Source organism: Oncorhynchus gorbuscha, linkage group LG16 (assembly GCF_021184085.1).
Source record: "Oncorhynchus gorbuscha isolate QuinsamMale2020 ecotype Even-year linkage group LG16, OgorEven_v1.0, whole genome shotgun sequence".
In the NCBI taxonomy this organism is placed as follows: domain Eukaryota; kingdom Metazoa; phylum Chordata; class Actinopteri; order Salmoniformes; family Salmonidae; genus Oncorhynchus; species Oncorhynchus gorbuscha.
This window is the reverse complement of record NC_060188.1, coordinates 82,966,468-82,987,011: the sequence shown is the minus strand read 5'-3', so window position 1 is coordinate 82,987,011 and position 20,544 is coordinate 82,966,468. Positions and strand designations below refer to the sequence as shown.

Here is a 20,544-nt window from a genome sequence, read left to right as displayed (position 1 = left end):
TACATTATTCAGTGTTTAATATAGAGCATTTCCATTGCACATTATGTCACTTTATTACAATACATTTCATTTAGTGGTACTGAAAAGCTATGAGATTGGAACCGAAAAAAAACAAGGTGTTTTGGGGGGGTAAACGAGGGGCTATGTAATGGACATCAAGAAAGGCAGTTATTCAGTGTGGGCAAGGGGTTAGAAGTTGTAATTGTGTAGGATTGTCTGGCGCTTGTAGTTGTAGTAGCTGCTTCTGAAGACAATTGGTCGTAGAGCATCGCTGCTTCTTCTCTGGACCACTGCAAACCTGACTGGAAGACGAGAACGCACAGGTTGGTTTAAAGTATTATCTAAACTCACAGTCTAAGGTTCAGAATGCGTTCTGTCACTACAACATCCGCAGAGTACGATCCTGCCTCACACAGGAAGCGGCGCAGGTCCTAATCCAGGCACTTGTCATCTCCCGTCTGGATTACTGCAACTCGCTGTTGGCTGGGCTCCCTGCCTGTGCCATTAAACCCCTTCAACTCATCCAGAACGCCGCAGCCCGTCTGGTGTTCAACCTTCCCAAGTTCTCTCACGTCACCCCGCTCCTCCGTTCTCTCCACTGGCTTCCAGTTGAAGCTCGCATCCGCTACAAGACCATGGTGCTTGCCTACGGAGCTGTGAGGGGAACGGCACCTCAGTACCTCCAGGCTCTGATCAGGCCCTACACCCAAACAAGGGCACTGCGTTCATCCACCTCTGGCCTGCTCGCCTCCCTACCACTGAGGAAGTACAGCTCCCGCTCAGCCCAGTCAAAACTGTTCGCTGCCCTGGCCCCCCCAATGGTGGAACAAACTCCCTCACGACGCCAGGACAGCGGAGTCAATCACCACCTTCCGGAGACACCTGAAACCCCACCTCTTTAAGGAATACCTAGGATAGGTTAAGTAATCCCTCTCACCCCACCCCCCCTAAGTTTTAGATGCACTATTGTTAAGTGACTGTCCCACTGGATGTCATAAGGTGAATGCACCAATTTGTAAGTCGCTCTGGATAAGAGCGTCTGCTAAATGACTTAAATGTAAATGTAAATGTACTCACATGTGGAAGATGGGCAGGGTGTCACTCAGGCAAAGGGGTCTCCGAAGGGATCCGAGCCACTAGTGGTCTGGGCAACAGCAGTGTTCCGTCATTTAAAAAAAAAAAAAGAGAAAAAAAGATTAAGGTTATAGCGATAAAGCATTACGTCACAATCAATTGAACTTTGATAGAACTAATTCCCCTACATGTGTGCTTGCAGGGGCGCAACTTTGGTTTTAGAAGTGTGGGGGACATGTTTATTTTTTAATCCATTCGGATAAACACTCCAAACAGCATACCCAACGCATGGTCCTAAAGCACACCGTTGCCTCGTTTTGTATCACATTCCAATGAGAACTGGGGTGAAAAAAATGTCATTTCAGTGAAAGTTGCACCACTGTTTGTATATGCGTGTACATCCATACCGTAGCTAGAAGTGGTGCTCCAAAGGCATTAGGAGTAGCAGAGCCAAATACATCATCAAATAGGTTCTGGTTGAGACCTGCTGCTGCTGGAGCAAGGAATGTGGCTGGAGTCGGGGCAAATGCATCCAGGAGTCCTGGCCCAGGGACCACTGCAAGAGATATCATGGGTGCAGAGTGCAGTGGGGCTGGTTTGATTGGGTCTAGAGACCGAGAGAAGGGGGTAATCAGGTGGATTCCAATGTATGTATACTCAGTGGACATTAAGATATAATCCTAGTAAAGATGAATTTATCATAAATGTAGTCTTCTCCAAATCAATTGACAGGAATTTAAAATCCTAAATAACTACCATTACCATTGGCAATTGCTGAAATCCGACTCTGAATTTCAAAGTCGTCATGATCCGCAATTTCCTGGGGCACGCCCACTTTGCTGGAGAAGTACTGGGCAAACACCCCATCCCCATTGGTGCTTGGGGCGGCAGACCCAGGTATCTGCTCCCCTTTCCTTGCTGGGATGGCTGGAGGCTTGGCAATTTGGAAGTCCTTGAACATGTCCTTCCCACTCTTCTTCTCCTTCTCCCCTCCCAGTGGGTCCAGAGCTGTGAAGGCACTGGGTTCCACTTTAGCTGGGGCCTCCTTTACTGGTGGCCGGGGTGGGGGCCGTGGTGGACCCTGCGGCATACCCTGTAGAGGGCCTCCTATCATGGTGTAAGGCTCGGGCTGGAAGAGGTTAGCCATAGGAGGCTGACCCCAGCCTGGTGCACCCATGGGCCCTGCAGGTGCAGGCTGTCCCCAAGCCTGGCTGACTGGCGGGGCCCCATAGGGGGATGGCGCCTGCTGGCCCCAGGGGGCTGGAGGTATTGGCAGGGCACTGAAGGCAGATGGCTGGGGGAAGGTGGGCTGGGGGTTGGAGAGTGTGACCCCTCCTGGCATGGTGAACATGGAAGAGGCTGGGGCTCCCCATGGTGATGGGGCGGTCCGAGGGATGGTGACTGAAGGGGACCCCAACTGCAACGTTCCTGGAGAGGAGAGCGAGAACAGAGAGGAGGGTGATGTATTTAGGTTTGGGTACAGTAGGTAGATCCTGTTGATTTGCAGCCAGTAGGCTAACACTAGCTAGTATGCACACTACTGAGCGGTGTCCAGCTGAGCCATGCCGTACTGCTCTAGCCTGATTACACATGAAACATAGTTGCTGGAGCTACACAGCTACGGATGCAGATTTTACCACTTTATAGAACTAACATGCGTCAACACTGAAGTAGCATCATTGACTATTTCGAGCCAATGGTAACACTAGTCTTACCGAGAGCTGCCATGGAGGAGGTGGTGGGACTGAAGAGGTCATTGGAGGCAGACGAGCTGTCAGGCTGACTGGGAGCAGCAAACATGTCAGCCCCAAACAGGTCGTCAGCAGGAGGACACTGTCAGTGAAATATCAGATTATTCAACCAAATGCATCACAGGAATAGTGAAGAATGATTTACTGGCCCTCAATTAATCATGAACAGAGAACTGTGGTAAGCACAAAATTAAATGGTTTATTGTATGGATGAAAACTAAATGATACTGTATTCAGTTATACAATAATTAAAAACAAATATTTCTAACAATACTTAGACGCAAATACCAACACTTACCTCCACACCTCACTGAAGCATGAACATTAGGACAAGGAACATATGAATAGATAGCAAACAGGAGACAGATGCAGTGTTTACAGTCGAGCAGAGAGGTTGTTAAACTTCCCTGGGACAAGCTAGTTAGAGAAGCCATGGGAGCACCACCATGCAGTTAGCTACATTAGAAACCCACACCAGTTCCATCCGCATCCCAGAGAAAAAACCCACACCACCAACCCTTATACTTCTACAAAAACCATGTTGGTAGATACAAAACCCAGTGCATCGCAACCTGTTTCCCTTGAGGAACAGAGAATAGTGGTATGGTATCCCAGTGCTGTGAAAAGGGGTTGTTAGAAAACCTATCATGGTTTGGGGAGGTAGTGTGCAGACAGAGACTCATTCTCAGACATGCAGCAACAGAGCTTCATTATGGAGCTTCACCTTGGCACTCCTCCGACCTCGTCCAGCCTTCGTGTTCTGTGGAGGGAGGCTTATCACTACCGAACTGTCCTTGCCATGACCCATGGGTGGGTTTTCTTTTGGATCCAACAGCACACTGTTACAGAGGGACGGGATTTCCCCAGATATGTCGAGAAAGGGGTTCTGTGGAGAGGCCACAGGTCCCAAACCGTTCTGGATTAGAACAGGGACCCTGCACTCTGACATAGCGCCACCGAGTGGCCACTGGCAATTACTGAGAGCCAGGATCATGTTCTTATTGGACAACCCGTTCAACTGCTGACCGGAGTGGTCAGAGTCTCCAGTAAGACCATCGTCGTTCATGACTGGCCTGCCCAAGATGTGAACAGAGCTCTCTTGGCTGTGATTGGTGGAGGGTGCTGAGATCTGAGAATTGGGGGTTGCTGATTGGGCAAGGGGGTCGTCACTGAAAGGGTCAGAGTCTGGGGTTGGAAAGAAGCCAAACGTGGAGGAGAAGGGGTTCTCTGTTTGGGGGTTGCCCCAAAGGTTAGAGGCGTAGGAAGTGAAGGGATTTCCTTTTATACAGTTCTGATTGCTGTCAACCTCAGCAGACAGATCCAGCAATAGAATATCATTAGTCTCCTGGTTATCAAGAGGAGAAAGAGAAGAATCAGTTGTGCTGAAAAAGAGAAGCAACTGTTAACATAGCTAAATGAATCACATAATGACATGACAGTTAATGATTGTTGAAGCAACAGTATTGATGACAGACAATAAACATTTCAACAGGAATCAGAAACTCAACTCTAAGAATGTGCTTTGTGATGGCAGTAGGCTAGCTTGTGTCTGATGATTTAACCATATTTGACATATATCCAGGATTTTACCTTTGTAATCCATCAAACGACTTCAAGACAAACATCCAGATTACACACCTTCACAGAGTTGAGTTTGAGAGCCCTGTATGACATGTGGGATGATATGATTGGTGGAAAATGAGGGTGAAGTTGTAGAGCCTGAGACACTGCCACAATGCAGAACAAAACAGACATCTTTGACAACTGGCAAGACTGCCTTAGCGAGAACCTGAGAGAAACTTTACCAGAGATGGAGTTATCAAAGCCACCTGATTAGAAAGATCCCTGTTAGTAATAAGAAGAACGGGCAAAAAGCTGCCAATCTTCAAAAATGAAATAGAAGCAAACTTATGTTGGCCGTACCGTCCCAAAATATAATGATAAATGTTTGAGCATCCTAACCGCCAACCACTGCATTATTAGTCCCATTTCTAGAGTGTTTGTGTTATGAACATTTCCCCTGTGCCATCATTTGGTCTCCTTATGAACTCAGAATGAAATGTTCCCAGAAACGAGGGGTTCTATATTGTGTGTCCGCACATCCAGTGAGCCTCACCCTACAGCAACAGGCCAACTTACTGTAGGAGAATGGATGTCTGGGGGTGTGGACATGTCTCCAAACAGATCCAGTTGTTGCACCTCCTGAACAAACACAAATATCTAGTATCAGCTTCATAAAGACATTTATTGAACCTTTAACTAGGAAAGTCAGTAAAGAACACTTATTTACAATGACGGCCTATAGTGCCTTCAGCCTGCCGAGTGGCGCAGAGGTCTACATGTCATAAAGATACAGAGCCTTCGGAAAGTATAAAGACTCCTTGATATGTTCCCCTTTACAGCCTTATTATACAAATCAAAGTTTCACCTTACAGTGAAATGCTTACTTACAGGCTCTAACCAATAGTGTGGAGAAAAAAAGTATGCATGTGTGTGTAGGTAAGTAAAGAAATAAAACAGTAAAAAAAACAAACGTTTGAAAATAAGAGTAGCAAGGCTATATACAGACACCGGTTAGTCAGGCTTATTGAAGTAGTATGTACATGTGGGTATGGTTAATCGGGTTGGATGGGGAGCGTCGCTGCGCAAGTATTCTCAGGTTTCTCCAAAGACGTTGGATTGGGTTCAAATCCAGGCTACAGCTCGGCCACGCAAGGCCATTCAGAGACTTGTCCTGAAGCAACTCCTGCGTTGTCTTGGCTGTGTGCTTAGGGTCGTTGTCCTGTTGGAAGGTGAACCATCGCCCCAATCTGTGGTCCTGAGCAGGTTTTCATCAAGGATCTGCACATCGCCCTTTTAATCTTTGCCTCGATTCTGACTAGTCCCCGCCTCTGAAAAACATGCCCACAGCATAATGCTGCCACCACTGTGATTCACCGTAGGGATGGTGCCTGGTTTCCTCCAGACATGACGCTTGACATTCAGGCCAAAGACTTCAATCTTTGTTTCATCAGAATCTTGTCCCATCTCCATAGAGGAGCTCTAGAGCTCGGTCAGTGACAATTAGGTTCTTTGTCACCTCTGACCAAGGCCCTTCTACCTCGATTGCCCAGTTTGGCCGGGCGGCCAGCTCTAGGCAGTCTTGGTGGTTCCAAACATCTTCCATTTAACATTGACGGAGACCACTGTTCTTGGGGACCATAAACGCTGCAGGCATTTTTGGGTACCCTTCCCCAGATCTGTGCCTCAACAATCCTATTCCTTCGACTTCATGGCTTGGTTTTTGCTCTGACATGCACGGTCAACTACGTGTGAGTATTCCAAATTATGTCCAATCAATTGAATTTACCACAGGTGGATTTCAATGAAGTTGTAGAAACATCTGAAGGATGATCAACGGAAACAGGATGCACCCAAGCTCAATTTCCAGTCTCATAGCAAAGGGTCTGAAAACTCATGTTTTTTTATTTGTAATATATTTGCAAACATTCCTAAAAACCAGTTTACTCTCATTATGGGGTATTGTGTGTAGATTGCTGAGGATTTTTTATATAAATGTAAAAATAAAATGCATTTTAGAATAAGGCTGTAATGTAACAAAATGTGGAAAAAGTCAAGGTTTCTGAACACTTTGAAGGCATCAAGATATATCCAGTGCCATCATAAAGAAAGATGTAACAAAACAGTATTGGTCAAAAGACCACATAATGTCTACTATTAGACAGGTGGTCCTGGAGAATGCTCTTCTGCATCCACTTGGCACTCTTTTGCATGCATGATTCCATGATCTGAAAGACTTACTTTGGCAGTGCCTGCCTGGCCATCGATACTGAGCAAGGTGTTGCCACCATTCTACAATTGAGAAACAGAAACTAAGGGTCAAGTATGCACTACTACAGCCTACATCTCAGATCAAGCTTATATTAAAAACGTATACAGGCAATTAAAAAAGCAAAACTAACCACAAATAGGTGCTAAGTGGCATGACAAATACACAGGCGCTTACCTCAACTGTTGCGTTATTGCGCTGATCCTGAACAGATGGAGGAAGAGGGGGAAACAAGGTGATTCCATTGGAGTAATGTCATATGTAATCCATTTACTTATTGTCCGAGAGGTGATTTGTGCCATAACGAGTCATTGCAATTACAAAGAAAGCATGGTTTGTGGTGCAGGACTGTCATACAGCGCTAGGGGGCAGTGTCGACCTTACAACTTCAGTCAGCAAACCCAAAAAACGCTACCTCTCCAAAAACTATACTTGAAATAAATAAAAGGGTCACCTTCAGTAGGGAGAAAAAAAGCTTTGAAACTGATTGAAGCAGGGAAGAACTATTCGTACATAGAACAGTGTTTTCTGTTGCAAAATGTTTAGCTACGGTGTGTCCTACTGAACACAACCCAGATCCCACCATAGTAATTTACCTTCTGTGAGGCCTCAGACTCTTTCTTCATGTTGAAGATGACCTGGAACAGATCCTTCAAGTCAATGACCAGGGGCTCTGCCTATATGGAGGAGATTAATGGAAAAACACAGTCAATAGATACAATCAAAGACTTTCAGTCTGTGTCCCTGTGTGTTACCTGCTGGCCAGTCTTTATGGCGAAAAACTGGTGCTGTCCCTCGGCCCCACACACGTAACCAAAGGCCCTGTTATCTGTTACGTCTCTGGCGATGAACGAGATCTTATTCACCATGTGCTCATGTTCTATTACCTGACAGGGACGAAATGAAAAAAACGCTTTAAAAATCAAATTAAAAAAGTCTTCATTAGCATAATATAACTATGATCGGAGGCCTACATGGCATCTACTCCTGACCGAGATCATGTCCTGTGTTCATATTATTCTGAAAATGTGCTCCCTCCTATGAGGTCTACAATAGATCATTCCATTTGTAGGTTGGTACTCCCCAGCCACTGAGACATGGTTTAGAAAGTCATAGAAGAGTTATTCTCACCCCTGTTTTCTCATCAATGATCTTGATGCCCGACATGGATATGTTGACCCAGATCCTCTGCTTGTGTTTGCCCTGTGACCGAGAGGCTATTGCCAAGCCCTGCAAAGAAACAATGACCGCCATGCGCAGAACAGTTACATAAACGCCACACAACAAAAAATACATAATAACACAGACCAGGGAGGTTTTCCAATGTCTCACAAAGAACGGCACCGATTGGTAGATGGCTAAAAATAAGTAAAACATTAAAAAAGCCTATTGAGCATGGTGATGTTAAATCAAAACACCCAGTCACAACAAAGATCCATCGCTATCAGCAAGTTCAGACCCCTTCCCTTTTTGATATGTTACAGCCTTATTCTAAAATGGATGAAATCAAATTTGAAAAAAACTCGGTCAGCACACAATACCCCATAACAAAGCAAAAACATATGCATTCTATAAAAAAATGAAAAATACATTAAGTGTTCAGACCCTTTGCTATGAGACTCGAAATTAAGCTCAGGTGGATCCGGTTTCCATTGATGATCCTTCATATGTTTCTACAACTTTGAGTTCACCTGTGGTAAATTCAATTGATTGGACATGATTTGAAAAGGGCACACATCGGTCTATAAGGTCCCACAGTTGACCGTGCATGTCAGAGCAATAACAAGCCAAGGAATTGTCTGTAGAGCTCCGAGACAAGATTGTGGGGAAGGGTACCAAAACATTTCTGCAGCATTGAAGATGCCCAAGAACAGTGGCCTCCATTCTTAAATGGAAGTTTGGAATCACCAAGGCTCTTCCTAGAGCTGGCCATCCGGCCAAATTTAGCAATCGGGAGAGAAGTGCCAGATCTCCTCTGTGGAGATGAGAGAACTTTCCAGAAGGACAACAGTCGCTGGAGCACTCCAATCAGGCCTTTATGGTAGAGTGGACAGATGAAAGCCACTCAGTATAAGGAACATGACAGCCTGCTTGGAGTTTGCCAAAAGGCACCGAAAGGACTCGCAGATCATGAGAAACAAGATTCTCTGGACTGGTGAAACCAAGATTAAACCTTTTGGCCTGAATGCCAAGCGTCACATCTGGAGGAAATCTGGCACCATCCCTACGATGAACCATGGTGGTGGCAGGACCATGCTGTAGGGATGTTTTTCAGCAGCAGGGACTGGGAGACTAGTCAGGATCGAGAGAAAGATTAACAGAGCAAAGTACAGAGAGATCCTTGATGAAAACCTGCTCCAGAACGCTCAGTACCGCAAAGGGTAACTGTCGCCCCAGTCTAACAGGACAACGACCCGAAGCACACAGCCTAGACAATGCAGGAGTGACTTCGGGACAAGTCTCTGAATGTCCTCGAGTGGCCCAGCCATAGCACACACTTGAACATCTCTGGAAAGACCTGAAAATAGCTGTGCAGCGGCGGCCCCATCCAACCTGATAGAACTTGAGAGGATCTGCAGAGATGAATGGGAGAAACTCCTCAAATACAGGTTTGCCAAGCGTGTAGCGTCATACCCAAGAAGACTCGAGGCTGTAATTGCTGCCAAAAGTGCTTAACAGTATTGAGTAAAGGGTCTGAATACTTATATGTCAATGTCATTTCTAAACCTGTTTTTGCCTTGTCATTATTCTGTAGATTGAGAGAAAACGATTTAATACATTTTAGAATAAGGCTGTAATGTAACAACATGTGTAAAAGTTCAAAGGGTCTGAATACTTTCCAAATGCACTGTAAGGAGTCTTTCTTAACTCTGTTGCCGGAGAGGAAGGAAACCACTCCGGGATTTCACCGTGAAGACAATGGTGACCTTAAAACAGTTAGTTTAATGGTTGTGATAGGAGAAAACTGATGATGGCATCAACATTGTAGTTAATCCAAAATACTAACCTAAAGAGTGAAAAGGAAGTCTGTACAAAATGAGAATATTCCAGTAATGCTGCAAAAAAATGTCAAAGCAATTCATTTAGTTAATTGTGTTGTATTGGATTTGCCTCAAGCATAATGGGGAAAAACTCCAAATACAGGTGTGCCAAGCTTTTAGAGTCATACCCAAGAAGATTACTCAGTACCACCCTCCATACTTGTAAGCATAGGAGTGGCTGTGTCATGTTATCGGTATGCCTGTAATTGTAAAAGGACAGGAGTTTCAGGATTTAAAAAATAATTAAAAATAAAGGAGCTAAGCACAAGCAAAATCCTAGAGGAAAACATGGTTCAGTCTCCTTTCCACCAGACATGGGGAGATTAACTCACCTTTCAGTAGGACCATAACCTAAAACAAGGCCAAATCTACACTCGAGTTGCTTACCAAGAACACTGTGAATGTTCCAGAGTAGCCGAGTTACAGTTTTGACTTGACATTTTGAACAGCATAATGGGGCAAATGTTGCACAATCCAGGTGTGGAAAGCTTAGACTTAACCAGAGGACTCACAGCTGTAATTGCTGCAAAAGGTGACTCCAGGGTGTGAATACTTATGAAAGTGAAATTTCTGTATTTCATTTAAGAATTCCTAAAACATGTTCTGACTTTGTCATTACAGGTAGTATTTAGGTAAGTGAGGATTGCATGTTTATTAGGTACACTACCCCTTTCATGAAAACTGTTTGCTCCTACAGGCAGTCACGCAACATTGGCTTGCTATATTAGCACTGTTGGATTCGAATGGGAAAATGAGTGACAAAAGCGACTGAGCGTGGCATGATCGTCGGCGCCAGGCGCACCAGTTCCAGTATCTAAGAAATGGCCGGCTTTTTGGGCTTTTCACACACTACAGTGTCTAGGGTTTATGGAGAATGAAGCGACAAAAAAAAACATCCTGTCAGTGGCAATCCTGTGACTGAAAACAGCTTGTTGATGAGGTCGAAGGAGACTGGCAAGAATCATGAAAGCTAACAGGTGTGCCCACAAACTCAGCTTGGTACAACAGTGGTGTGCAGAAGGGCATCTCGGAACGCACAACTCAATCGATCCTAGTCACAGACTGGCTATTGCAGCAGATCACACCGGGTTCCACTCCTATTAGCTAAAAACAAGAAGCGGCTCCAATGGCCACGCAATCACCAACACTGGACAATTTAAGAGTGGAAAAATATAACTTTGTCAGATGAATCCAGATTCCTGTTGCGTCATGCCAATGGCAGAGTCAGGATTCGGCGTAAGCAGCCCCGGCTCCATCCTGCCTGGTGTCAACGGTACAGGCAGGTGGTGTTGGAATGGTGAGGGGAATGTTTTCCTGGCACATATTAGGTCCCGGTGATACTGTTTCCATGCCCCAAAGAATTCAGACTGTTCTGGAGATGAACAGTGGTCCGACCTGGCACTAGATGGGTGTACCTATTAAACTGACCACTGAGTGTAGATGCGTAACAGTAAGTACTGTAGCGGTTGCATCATGATATGTGGTACCTTGAGTTTCATCATAGAGTCCTGGCTCATCTTGTCCCCTCGGGCCTCTGGGACATCATCGATGCCAATCAGCTTGGCCCTGTACCTCACACCATCACCCTGGAACCGGGACAGCAGGTACTCATCAGTCTTCTCTGGAGCTGGACAGAGGTATGAGAGAAGGATATTAAACTGATTGATTTTCACTTTCTATCCAGTTGAGCATGCCCTCTTATTCTACTGTATTTATTTTATGACATAGCCTCAAACATCACACCACAAGAAGCATAGAAATCAAAATATGCAGAGTCAAAATAGGTCAAGTCGGAGGTCACAGAAAAGGGCTGTTCAGCCCTTACCACCAAATCCCTCACATGTGGGGAGAGAGGGAGTGGCCCTTGCATACAATACCTTTCTTCTTCTCTTTCTTGAAGGGGGTCTTGGCTGGTGCTGCGGAAGGGGTGGTGGGGATGCTTGTTGTGGGGGAGGGAGTGCTGGAGGGGTCGGCTGGGACGACAGGTGTATTGCTCGCCACTTCCGTAGACATGGTGGGTTGGGGGGCCAGCCTTACAGGAGTTGGGACAGGCAGACAGAACGGGTAAACCTGATGAGGCGGCAGCTCCGGTCGCTCAGGCAGGGGGAGGGGTTAACTCAGCAAAGAGGTTCAGCACTTGCAAATGCTCAGTTATGTGCCTGAAGGAGGGTTGAGGGGAAGGAGTGTGACAATGCAATGACACGCCGATGTTAAGCTTTCAGGAATATTTTAGGTGAAATACAAAAACATTTCTGGTGATAAATGATAACAGAAGACATTACAGCTCTAAACATTTTAAAGACCAACAGCTTTTGCTGGCTTGTGCTACCTGAATATTGTCCCTTACGGGTTTTGTGAGCATCATAAAAAGTAATATCACTTTAATGATCAACAACCAAGAGTCATGACCCCAGTACCTTGTCCCTACTAACCACGCACAAGGAGCACACACCATTTTGACCCTTGAAGCACAGGGTTCACAGCAAGGCTACATGTAGCGACAGCAGGTAATGGATCTGCCATTGAATTCAGTGGGCTCTTTAATTAATATTGAGTGTGTGGGAGAGAGAGAGAAACACCTAGAGGGCATCAAAAAGAGTTGTGCAACTGGCCACATACACACTTCCTGTTTCGAACTGTGCATCCCATCAGTCAGAGTCCCACAGTCACAGGGGTCTTGTCCAGAACACCACCAGTCCAAGTCCGAGACGAGCATAGGCAAGAGGCTGCGTGTTTAAAAGCGGAATAAGCCACGACTCACTCTGGCAGAGCAAAGACTGGGAGCAACCAAAGGTTGAGCTATTGAAGGTTAATCTTACGCTAGCTGGTTGGTGTTAAAACTGACAGATCCCATGATGACCAAGTGCTCCAGTTAGCTCTTAATGACACACACCTAAGGACAACATGACAGTACAGCTTGCAATTCTCCCTCAGCAACTGCAGGTCTACCCTATAAAACCTCAGATGGGAATCATCATGATAGACCAAAATGCAAACAACTTGACAATGTCACAGAGCATACAAAACATTAAGAACCTGCTCTTTCCTTGACAGACTGACCAGGTGAAAGCTATGATCCCACTTGTTAAATCCACTTCAAAAATCAGTGTAGATGGAGGAGAGTAGACAGGTTAAAGAATGATTTTTAAGCCTTGAGACAATTGAGACATGGATTGTGTATGTGTGCCCTTCAGAGGGTGACTGGACAAGACTAAATATTTAAATGCCTTTGAAAGGTTGTGCCAGGCGCACCAGTTTGTGTCAGAAACAGCACCGCTGCTGGGGTTCACACGCAACAGTTTACCGTGTGTATCAAGAATGGTCCACCACCCAAATGACAACTGTGGGAAGCATTGGAGTCAACATGGGCCAGCATCCCTGTGGAATGCTTTTGACACCTTGTAGAGTCCACGCCTAGACGAATTGAGGCCGTTCTGAGGGCAAATATTAGGAAGTTGTTCCTAATGTTTGGTATACTCAGTGTGTCTCCAGGCTGGCTAAACTCCTTCAACAAACGTCATCATAACTCTGGAGTAGAGAGACATGCAAGGCCAAGAACCTCCTGTTTGACACAGCTCAAGTTGAATTCCCTCCCCTTTACATAGATGCCTCTTGTAATCCTTGCTCGTCCTCCCTCTGTGCTAGTCTGAGCTCTAACCTGATGTCAGGTAATCACAGTAACATTAAAACAATGAGAGACTGGAGGCTGTCAAAGAGATTGAACTGTTTAAACTTCAACTATGAGAAGTATGCATCTCTTCTAAAGCCATTTGATTTTCAAAGTCAGATGAAATGCTTTCTAGAGCTACCATGTTCAGAGTTAACAACAGCAGCATCCAGAAGTGTCTTCTGGTCATGACATGATAGCTGATGCAGTCGGAGACAGCAGGGTTTGGTTGAGTCCCCCGCTTAAAGACTTCCGGAATCGCTGGTCCTATCTGTCACCGAGTGCAAGTGTTCTTATTCATTACATGCGTGTTTAGTGGGCCTCCAGCACAGAGAAGACAAGTAAGCCTAGGTTCTAAATAAATTAGGAGTTAGATACCATACCAATCACATCCCAGATCATTACCCCATGACTGATTGGCTCAGCTATGGTTCATATCACACTACACTGTTTGTGACGGTTACCCCCAAGATTATTTTCAGCAGTGGTGGCAAAGTTAACGTGGTGCGTGATAGGGGGTGTGGCCAATGGCACAGTCCTACATTTTTAAGGGCAATCCTCTTGGCCAGAGAATGTTGCAGTTTTAAAGCCAATTTCCTGCAATTCTACAAATTTTGGCAAGGGGCTGAGAATATTGCTGTTTTAAAGCCAATTTCCTGCAATTCTACACATACCGTCACTTATGCTGTGTTCTTATGCCATCTGAGGGACTCAAACATTATAAATTCTTCAACAAAAACTATAAGAAATACAAAATGTATTATACAGGAAGGCCTGACGCTGCTAAATGAATATAGGGAAAACACTGGGGTTTCTGTGTGTGTGACAAGTCAAAGGACCTCCAGTAATGGGTGAGAAGAGGACAATTTGGGATACTGTCAGACAGGAAGGTTGAAGACTGAAATAGTTTAGGGGTGGTGACAACCCACATGATCTTAGCTGGTCTGTAACTACCATGGGGTGACAGTCCAGGTAACTTTGCCCCAGATAAGTGGTAGGGTCAGCGACTATAGAAAACACTAATAAAATACAACTTCAATGTCAGCATGTTAACTAACCTGGCTGACACTGCGTGAAAAACCTGCCCCCAGTCTAAGAACAGACAAAAACCATTGGCATTTCCACAGCTTTAGAAGTTAAAGAACCAGACGCATAACAAATAGCTAGAAGCCATTTGAAAGCTGCCAGGGAATCAACATGAACATTGGCCATCTTGCCCAAATGCATAGACCGAATCCATAGTGTTTTTTCACCAAGTCAGCAGAATTGCTGGAGAGAGATTCAGCACATCTGGAGGAGATCATGGGATTAATCACATAATGGTGAAATGCACTACAGCCTATATAGGCCCACTGTGGGTACAGACAGTGGCCTGGACTACAGACAAAGACTACAGGTTAACAATAACCGTCTACTAGGGATAAAAAAGGCAGCTATTTGTATTGTGTTGTGTTTTATAAACTCAAAGATGCAGTCAAATAGCAGTAGGCCATAGGGAGGACAGGAATACATCTGGTTGCGCAATAGGGCAAATATTAACCATGATGGATAAACAGCCAAGGTGGCCAAAATATGATTTGAACATCGTTTTAGCCTTACATTCAACAAGACAGACAAGGCGATCCGTTATTCAGCCGAAGTAAATTTTCGGCATGAAAAATAGCGAACTCCCACAATTACCAGTGACGTGCGCACAGCTGGAACTAATGGAAAAACCAGGGGCGCTTTCTTGAGTTTGTTTGATTCAGCATGTAAAACATGTCACAAACATCATCCCAAATGTATCATTTCATATAAGACTCCGTGACAAGACAAATTGCGATCCCTGCCTGGTGAATTTGTGGCTGTCACGTACCGTTAACAAGCGCTCCAGACAGAATTCTTCATATTCGAGGTTTGTCTTCCAGCGTTCTGAATGTCATGCGAATACTACTTTCCCCGTCGACACGTCTCCTGACCGTTATGAGGGTTAAATCAAACGCAGCTTTTCAAAGACTTGTTGGAATCAGATGTTACCGCTGAGCTGTGCTGCTATGCAGTGAATTGGCTACTCTCCCACAGCAGCAGGATCATGCAACCTCCCAATTTAACCCCTTGCATGCCAGAACGTCAGCCCCCAAATCTACACCAACCAATGATGAGATCAATATGATTGACATGAAAGCATTATTTCATTCTCACACCACATCGCAACAAGAGAGACATACTACAAAGCAACATTAATGAGTTAGCCAGCTAACATGCCTAAATATTTTGAAATAACTTTACATTTCTCAGAAAAATTTGCTTGAAATGGGAACGGCTAATTGAGTCAACAACCAAAAACACATATCTAAGTTTAGCTTTCCCAATGAACAAGAACATCTAGCTGTTTCTGTCTGTTCATCAAAGTTAACTGGCTAACTCATTAAACATCATGTGTACTAGTATACCCTTCTGATGTTGCCTTTAGTTTGATGCAAATCAACTGCTCTCTAAATGTACATTCTACTATTTTCGGCCATACTGTTTGGGATCTGTGTGGCCTAAGCCTATAAGAACATATCCGATATTTTCTGGTGTTTTGCAGATTAAAACATTTAATAATTCCCCACTGCACTGCCCCAGGTTTGTTTGACCCACATTTAGTAGGCCTGTTAGGCCAAAGGCAAAGATATTTGAAATGCAATTTCCATTAAGTGAAACTATTTCAGTAACACATGTTGCATAGGGCAGCATTTTGTCAGAACCTCCTTCAGAGAAAAAGGAAGAGTAGGATATCAGTTCATTTTTTTATCTTACGCTTCTATTGTTCACACTGGGCATGATGACAGTCGAATGAAAGTGGTTGTTGAAGTAGCATTTCACAGCCACCCTAGTTTGTGTGTGTGTGTGTGTGTGTGTGTGTGTGTGTGTGTGTGTGTGTGTGTGTGTGTGTGTGTGTGTGTGTGTGTGTGTGTGTGTGTGTGTGTGTGTGTGTGCGTGCGTGCGTGCGTGCGTGCGTGCGTGTGCATGTATGTGTCCGTGTGTGTGATTCCAGACTAGCCTTATGAGACAGATTAGGGGAGAGAATTAGATAGAGGGAAGCTTTCCTTCCTGGCTAGGTTTCCTGTGTAGATCTGCTGACAGAGGATGTTGTTTAGGAGGAGTTAGGGAGAAGAGCGTCTCTGAACCAGATCACTGTCAAGCTGAGGAAGAACCTCTTTTCCCTTTTTCCCGTTCCTGTGACCTCTGGAATGGATAGCCAGGGGCTTCGTCCCAAATGGAACCGTATCCCCTACATACTACAGTGCACTACTTTTGACCAGAGCCTTGTGGGCCCCTGATTGGTTAATGGGCAAAATGCTTTAAGACCAACCCGGACTCAGGGGTAGACGTAACATAGTAAAGTAAATCTGTCTCTCTCCATTTAATTTGATATGTTACGTTTTGTAATTTGTGGATATCCCATCATCCATTTCTTATGATATTTTAGGAATTACAATTTATATGATATGTTACTAATTGAAATTCGTACAATTTGTTACGAATTTGCAATACATATGATATCTTAGCAAGGTGACAAATGTTAGCTAGGCTAGGTGTTAGGGGTTAAGGTTAGGGGTTAGAGTTAAGGTTAGGGGTTAAGGTTAGGGGTTAGAGTTAAGGTTAGGTTTAGGGGTTAAGGTTAGAGTTAAGGTTAGGCTTAGGGGAAGGGTTAGCTAGCATGTTAAGTAGTTGTAAAGTTGCTAATTAGGTCAAATGCATAAGTTGTCCCTAATGTGATTTCAACACGCAACCACCACGTTCACGTTATACGCCCACCCGTCTTCCACGTTCTCGTTATACGCCCACCCGTCTTCCACGTTCTCATTATACGCCCACCCGTCATCCACATTCTCTTATACGCCCACCCGTCCTCCACGTTCTCGTTATACGCCCACCCGTCCTCATTATACACCCACCCATCCTCCACGTTCTCATTATACGCCCACCCATCCTCCACGTTCTCATTATACATCCACCCGTCCTCCACATTCTCATTATACACCCACCCATCCTCCACATTCTCATTATACGCCCACCCATCCTCCACGTTCTCATTATACGCCCACCCATCCTCCACGTTCTCATTATACGCCCACCCGTCCTACACGTTCTCGTTATACGCCCACCCATCCTCCACGTTCTCATTATACGCCCACCCATCCTCCACGTTCTCGTTATACTCCCACCCGTCCTCCACGTTCTCATTATACGCCCACCCATCCTCCATGTTCTCATTATATGCCCACCCATCCTCCACGTTCTCGTTATACGCCCACACATCCTCCACGTTCTCGTTATACGCCCACCCGTCCTCCACGTTCTCATTATACACCCACCCGTCTTCCACGTTCTTGTTATACACCCACCCGTTCTCCACGTTCTCGTTATACGCCCATCCGTCCTCCACGTTCTCATTATATGCCCACCCATCCTCCACGTTCTCGTTATACGCCCACCCATCCTCCACGTTCTCATTATACACCCACCCGTCCTCCACATTCTCATTATACACCCACCCGTCTTCCACGTTCTTGTTATACACCCACCCGTTCTCCACGTTCTCGTTATACGCCCATCCGTCCTCAAATGTATTTATATAGCCCTTCGTATATCAGCTGATATCTCAAAGTGCTGTACAGAAACCCTGCCTAAAACCCCAAACAGCAAGCAATGCAGGTGTAGATGCCCGGTGGCTAGGAAAAACTCCCTAGAAATGCCAGAAACTAGGAAGAAACCTGGAGAGGAACCAGGCTATGAGGGGTGGCCAGTCCTCTTCTGGCTGTGCCGGGTGGAGATTATAACAGAACATGGCCAAGATGTTCAAATGTTCATAGATGACCAGCAGGGTTAAATAATAATAATCATAGTGGTTGTCGATGGTGCAACAGGTCAGCACCTCAGGAGTAAATGTCAGTTGGCTTTTCATAGCCGATCATTCAGTATCTCTACCGCAGTATCTCTATCTCTACCTCTGTCTCTAGAGAGTTGAAAACAGCAGGTCTAGGACAGGTAGCACATATGGTGAACAGATGAGGGTTTCATAGCCGCAGGCAGGACAGTTGAAACTGGAGCAGCAGCACGGCAAGGTGGACTGGGAACAGCAAGGAGTCATCAGGTCAGGTAGTCCTGAGGCATGGTCCTAGGGCTCAGGTTCTCAGAGAGAGAGAAAGAACGAAAGAAAGAGAGAGAGAATTAGAGAAAGCATACTTCAATTCACACAAGACACCAGATAAGACAGCAGAAAAACTCCAGATATAACAGACTGACCCTAGCCCCCCGTCACATAAACTTCTGCAGCATAAATACTGGAGGCTGAGACAGGAGGGGTCGGTAGAAACTGCGGCCCAATCCCACGATACCCCAGACAGGGCCAAACAGGCAGGATATAACCCCACCCACTTTTCCAAAGCACATCCCCCACACCAGTAGAGGGATATCTTCAACCACCAACTTAACATCCTGAGACAAGGCCGAGTATAGCCCAATGGCACTGACGGAAACATGGATCACCACAGATAACACTGCTACTCCCACTGCTCTCTCTTCGTCCGCCCACGTGTTCTCGCACACCCCGAGAGCTTCTGGTCAGCGGGGTGGTGGCACCGGGATCCTCATCTCTCCCAAGTGATCATTCTCTCTTTCTCCCCTTACCCATCTGTCTATCGCCTCATTTGAATTCCATGCTGTCACAGTAACCAGCCCTTTCAAGCTTAACATCCTTATCATTTATCGCCCTCCAGGTTCCCTCGGAGAGTTCATCAATGAGCTTGATGCCTTGATAAGCTCCTTTCCTGAGGACGGCTCACCTCTCACAGTTCTTGGCGACTTTAACCTCCCCACGTCTACCTTTGACTCATTCCTCTCTGCCTCCTTCTTTCCACTCCTCTCCTCTTTTGACCTCACCCTCTCACCCCCCCCCCCCCTACTCACAAGGCAGGCAATACGCTCGACCTCATCTTTACTAGATGCTGTTCTTCCACTAACCTCATTGCAACTCCCCTCCAAGTCTCCGACCACTACCTTGTATCCTTTTCTCTCTCACTCTCATCCAACACTTCCCACACTGCCCCTACTCGGATGGTATCGCGCCGTCCCAACCTTCACTCTCTCTCCCCCGCTACTCTCTCCTCTTCCATCCTATCATCTCTTCCCTCTGCTCAAACCTTCTCCAACCTATCTCCTGATTCTGCCTCCTCAACCCTCCTCTCCTCCCTTTCTGCATCCTTTGACTCTCTATGCCCCCTATACTCCAGGCCGGCTCGGTCCTCCCCTCCCGCTCCTCACCATTTTGAAAAGAAGGTCGACGACATCCGATCCTCGTTTGCTAAGTCAAACGACACCGCTGGTTCTGCTCACACTGCCCTACCCTGTGCTCTGACCTCTTTCTCCCCTCTCTCTCCAGATGAAATCTCGCGTCTTGTGACGGCCGGCCGCCCAACAACCTGCCCGCTTGACCCTATCCCCTCCTCTCTTCTCCAGACCATTTCCGGAGACCTTCTCCCTTACCTCACCTCGCTCATCAACTCATCCCTGACCGCTGGCTACGTCCCTTCCGTCTTCAAGAGAGCGAGAGTTGCACCCCTTCTGAAAAAACCTACACTCGATCCCTCCGATGTCAACAACTACAGACCAGTATCCCTTCTTTCTTTTCTCTCCAAAACTCTTGAACGTGCCGTCCTTGGCCAGCTCTCCCGCTATCTCTCTCTGAATGACCTTCTTGATCCAAATCAGTCAGGTTTCAAGACTAGTCATTCAACTGAGACTGCTCTTCTCTGTATCACGGAGGCGCTCCGCACTGCTAAAGCTAACTCTCTCTTCTCTGCTCTCATCCTTCTAGACCTATCGGCTGCCTTCGATACTGTGAACCATCAGATCCTCCTCTCCACCCTCTCCGAGTTGGGCATCTCCGGCGCGGCCCACGCTTGGATTGCGTCCTACCTGACAGGTCGCTCCTACCAGGTGGAGTGGCGAGAATCTGTCTCCTCACCACGCGCTCTCACCACTGGTGTCCCCCAGGGCTCTGTTCTAGGCCCTCTCCTATTCTCGCTATACACCAAGTCACTTGGCTCTGTCATAACCTCACATGGTCTCTCCTATCATTGCTATGCAGACGACACACAATTAATCTTATCCTTTCCCCCTTCTGATGACCAGGTGGCAAATCGCATCTCTGCA

The 20,544-nt window shown here is 45.9% G+C and overlaps 1 protein-coding gene across 3 annotated transcripts; it reads right to left on the bottom strand.

Moving 5' to 3' along the window:
• Positions 1–15,441, bottom strand: dab2 (DAB adaptor protein 2). 3 transcript variants are annotated; one of them, XM_046306317.1, is made up of 15 exons: positions 15,218–15,441; positions 11,573–11,854; positions 11,183–11,322; positions 7,786–7,884; positions 7,410–7,541; positions 7,251–7,331; positions 6,832–6,858; positions 6,627–6,677; positions 4,965–5,027; positions 3,550–4,170; positions 2,790–2,907; positions 1,837–2,502; positions 1,482–1,681; positions 1,075–1,144; positions 1–381 (listed from the first exon to the last, which is right to left on the bottom strand). In XM_046306317.1, exons 2-14 carry the CDS (start codon positions 11,706–11,708, stop codon positions 1,103–1,105), a joined length of 2,376 nt encoding a protein of 791 aa, XP_046162273.1. In that variant the 5' UTR covers positions 11,709–11,854; positions 15,218–15,441; the 3' UTR covers positions 1–381; positions 1,075–1,102. The 3 variants fall into 3 exon arrangements, with proteins under 3 accessions (XP_046162273.1, XP_046162272.1, XP_046162275.1); XM_046306316.1 differs by having other exon boundaries at positions 1–302; positions 1,078–1,144; XM_046306319.1 differs by lacking the exon at positions 3,550–4,170 and having other exon boundaries at positions 1–302; positions 1,078–1,144.
• Positions 15,442–20,544: the final 5,103 nt, after the last annotated feature.

What these genes read in the sequence shown, in the direction of transcription:
- dab2 (XM_046306317.1), bottom strand. Translation starts at nt 11,708, where the DNA reads ATGTCTACGGAAGTGGCGAGCAATACACCTGTCGTCCCAGCCGACCCC. An exon ending in GCAATAACGCAACAGTTGAG is followed by an intron (nt 6,678 to 6,831) that starts GTAAGCGCCTGT and finishes TCTCAATTGTAG; the next exon opens with AATGGTGGCAACACCTTGCT. An exon ending in GAGGTCGGAGGAGTGCCAAG is followed by an intron (nt 2,908 to 3,549) that starts GTGAAGCTCCAT and finishes TTTCACTGACAG; the next exon opens with TGTCCTCCTGCTGACGACCT.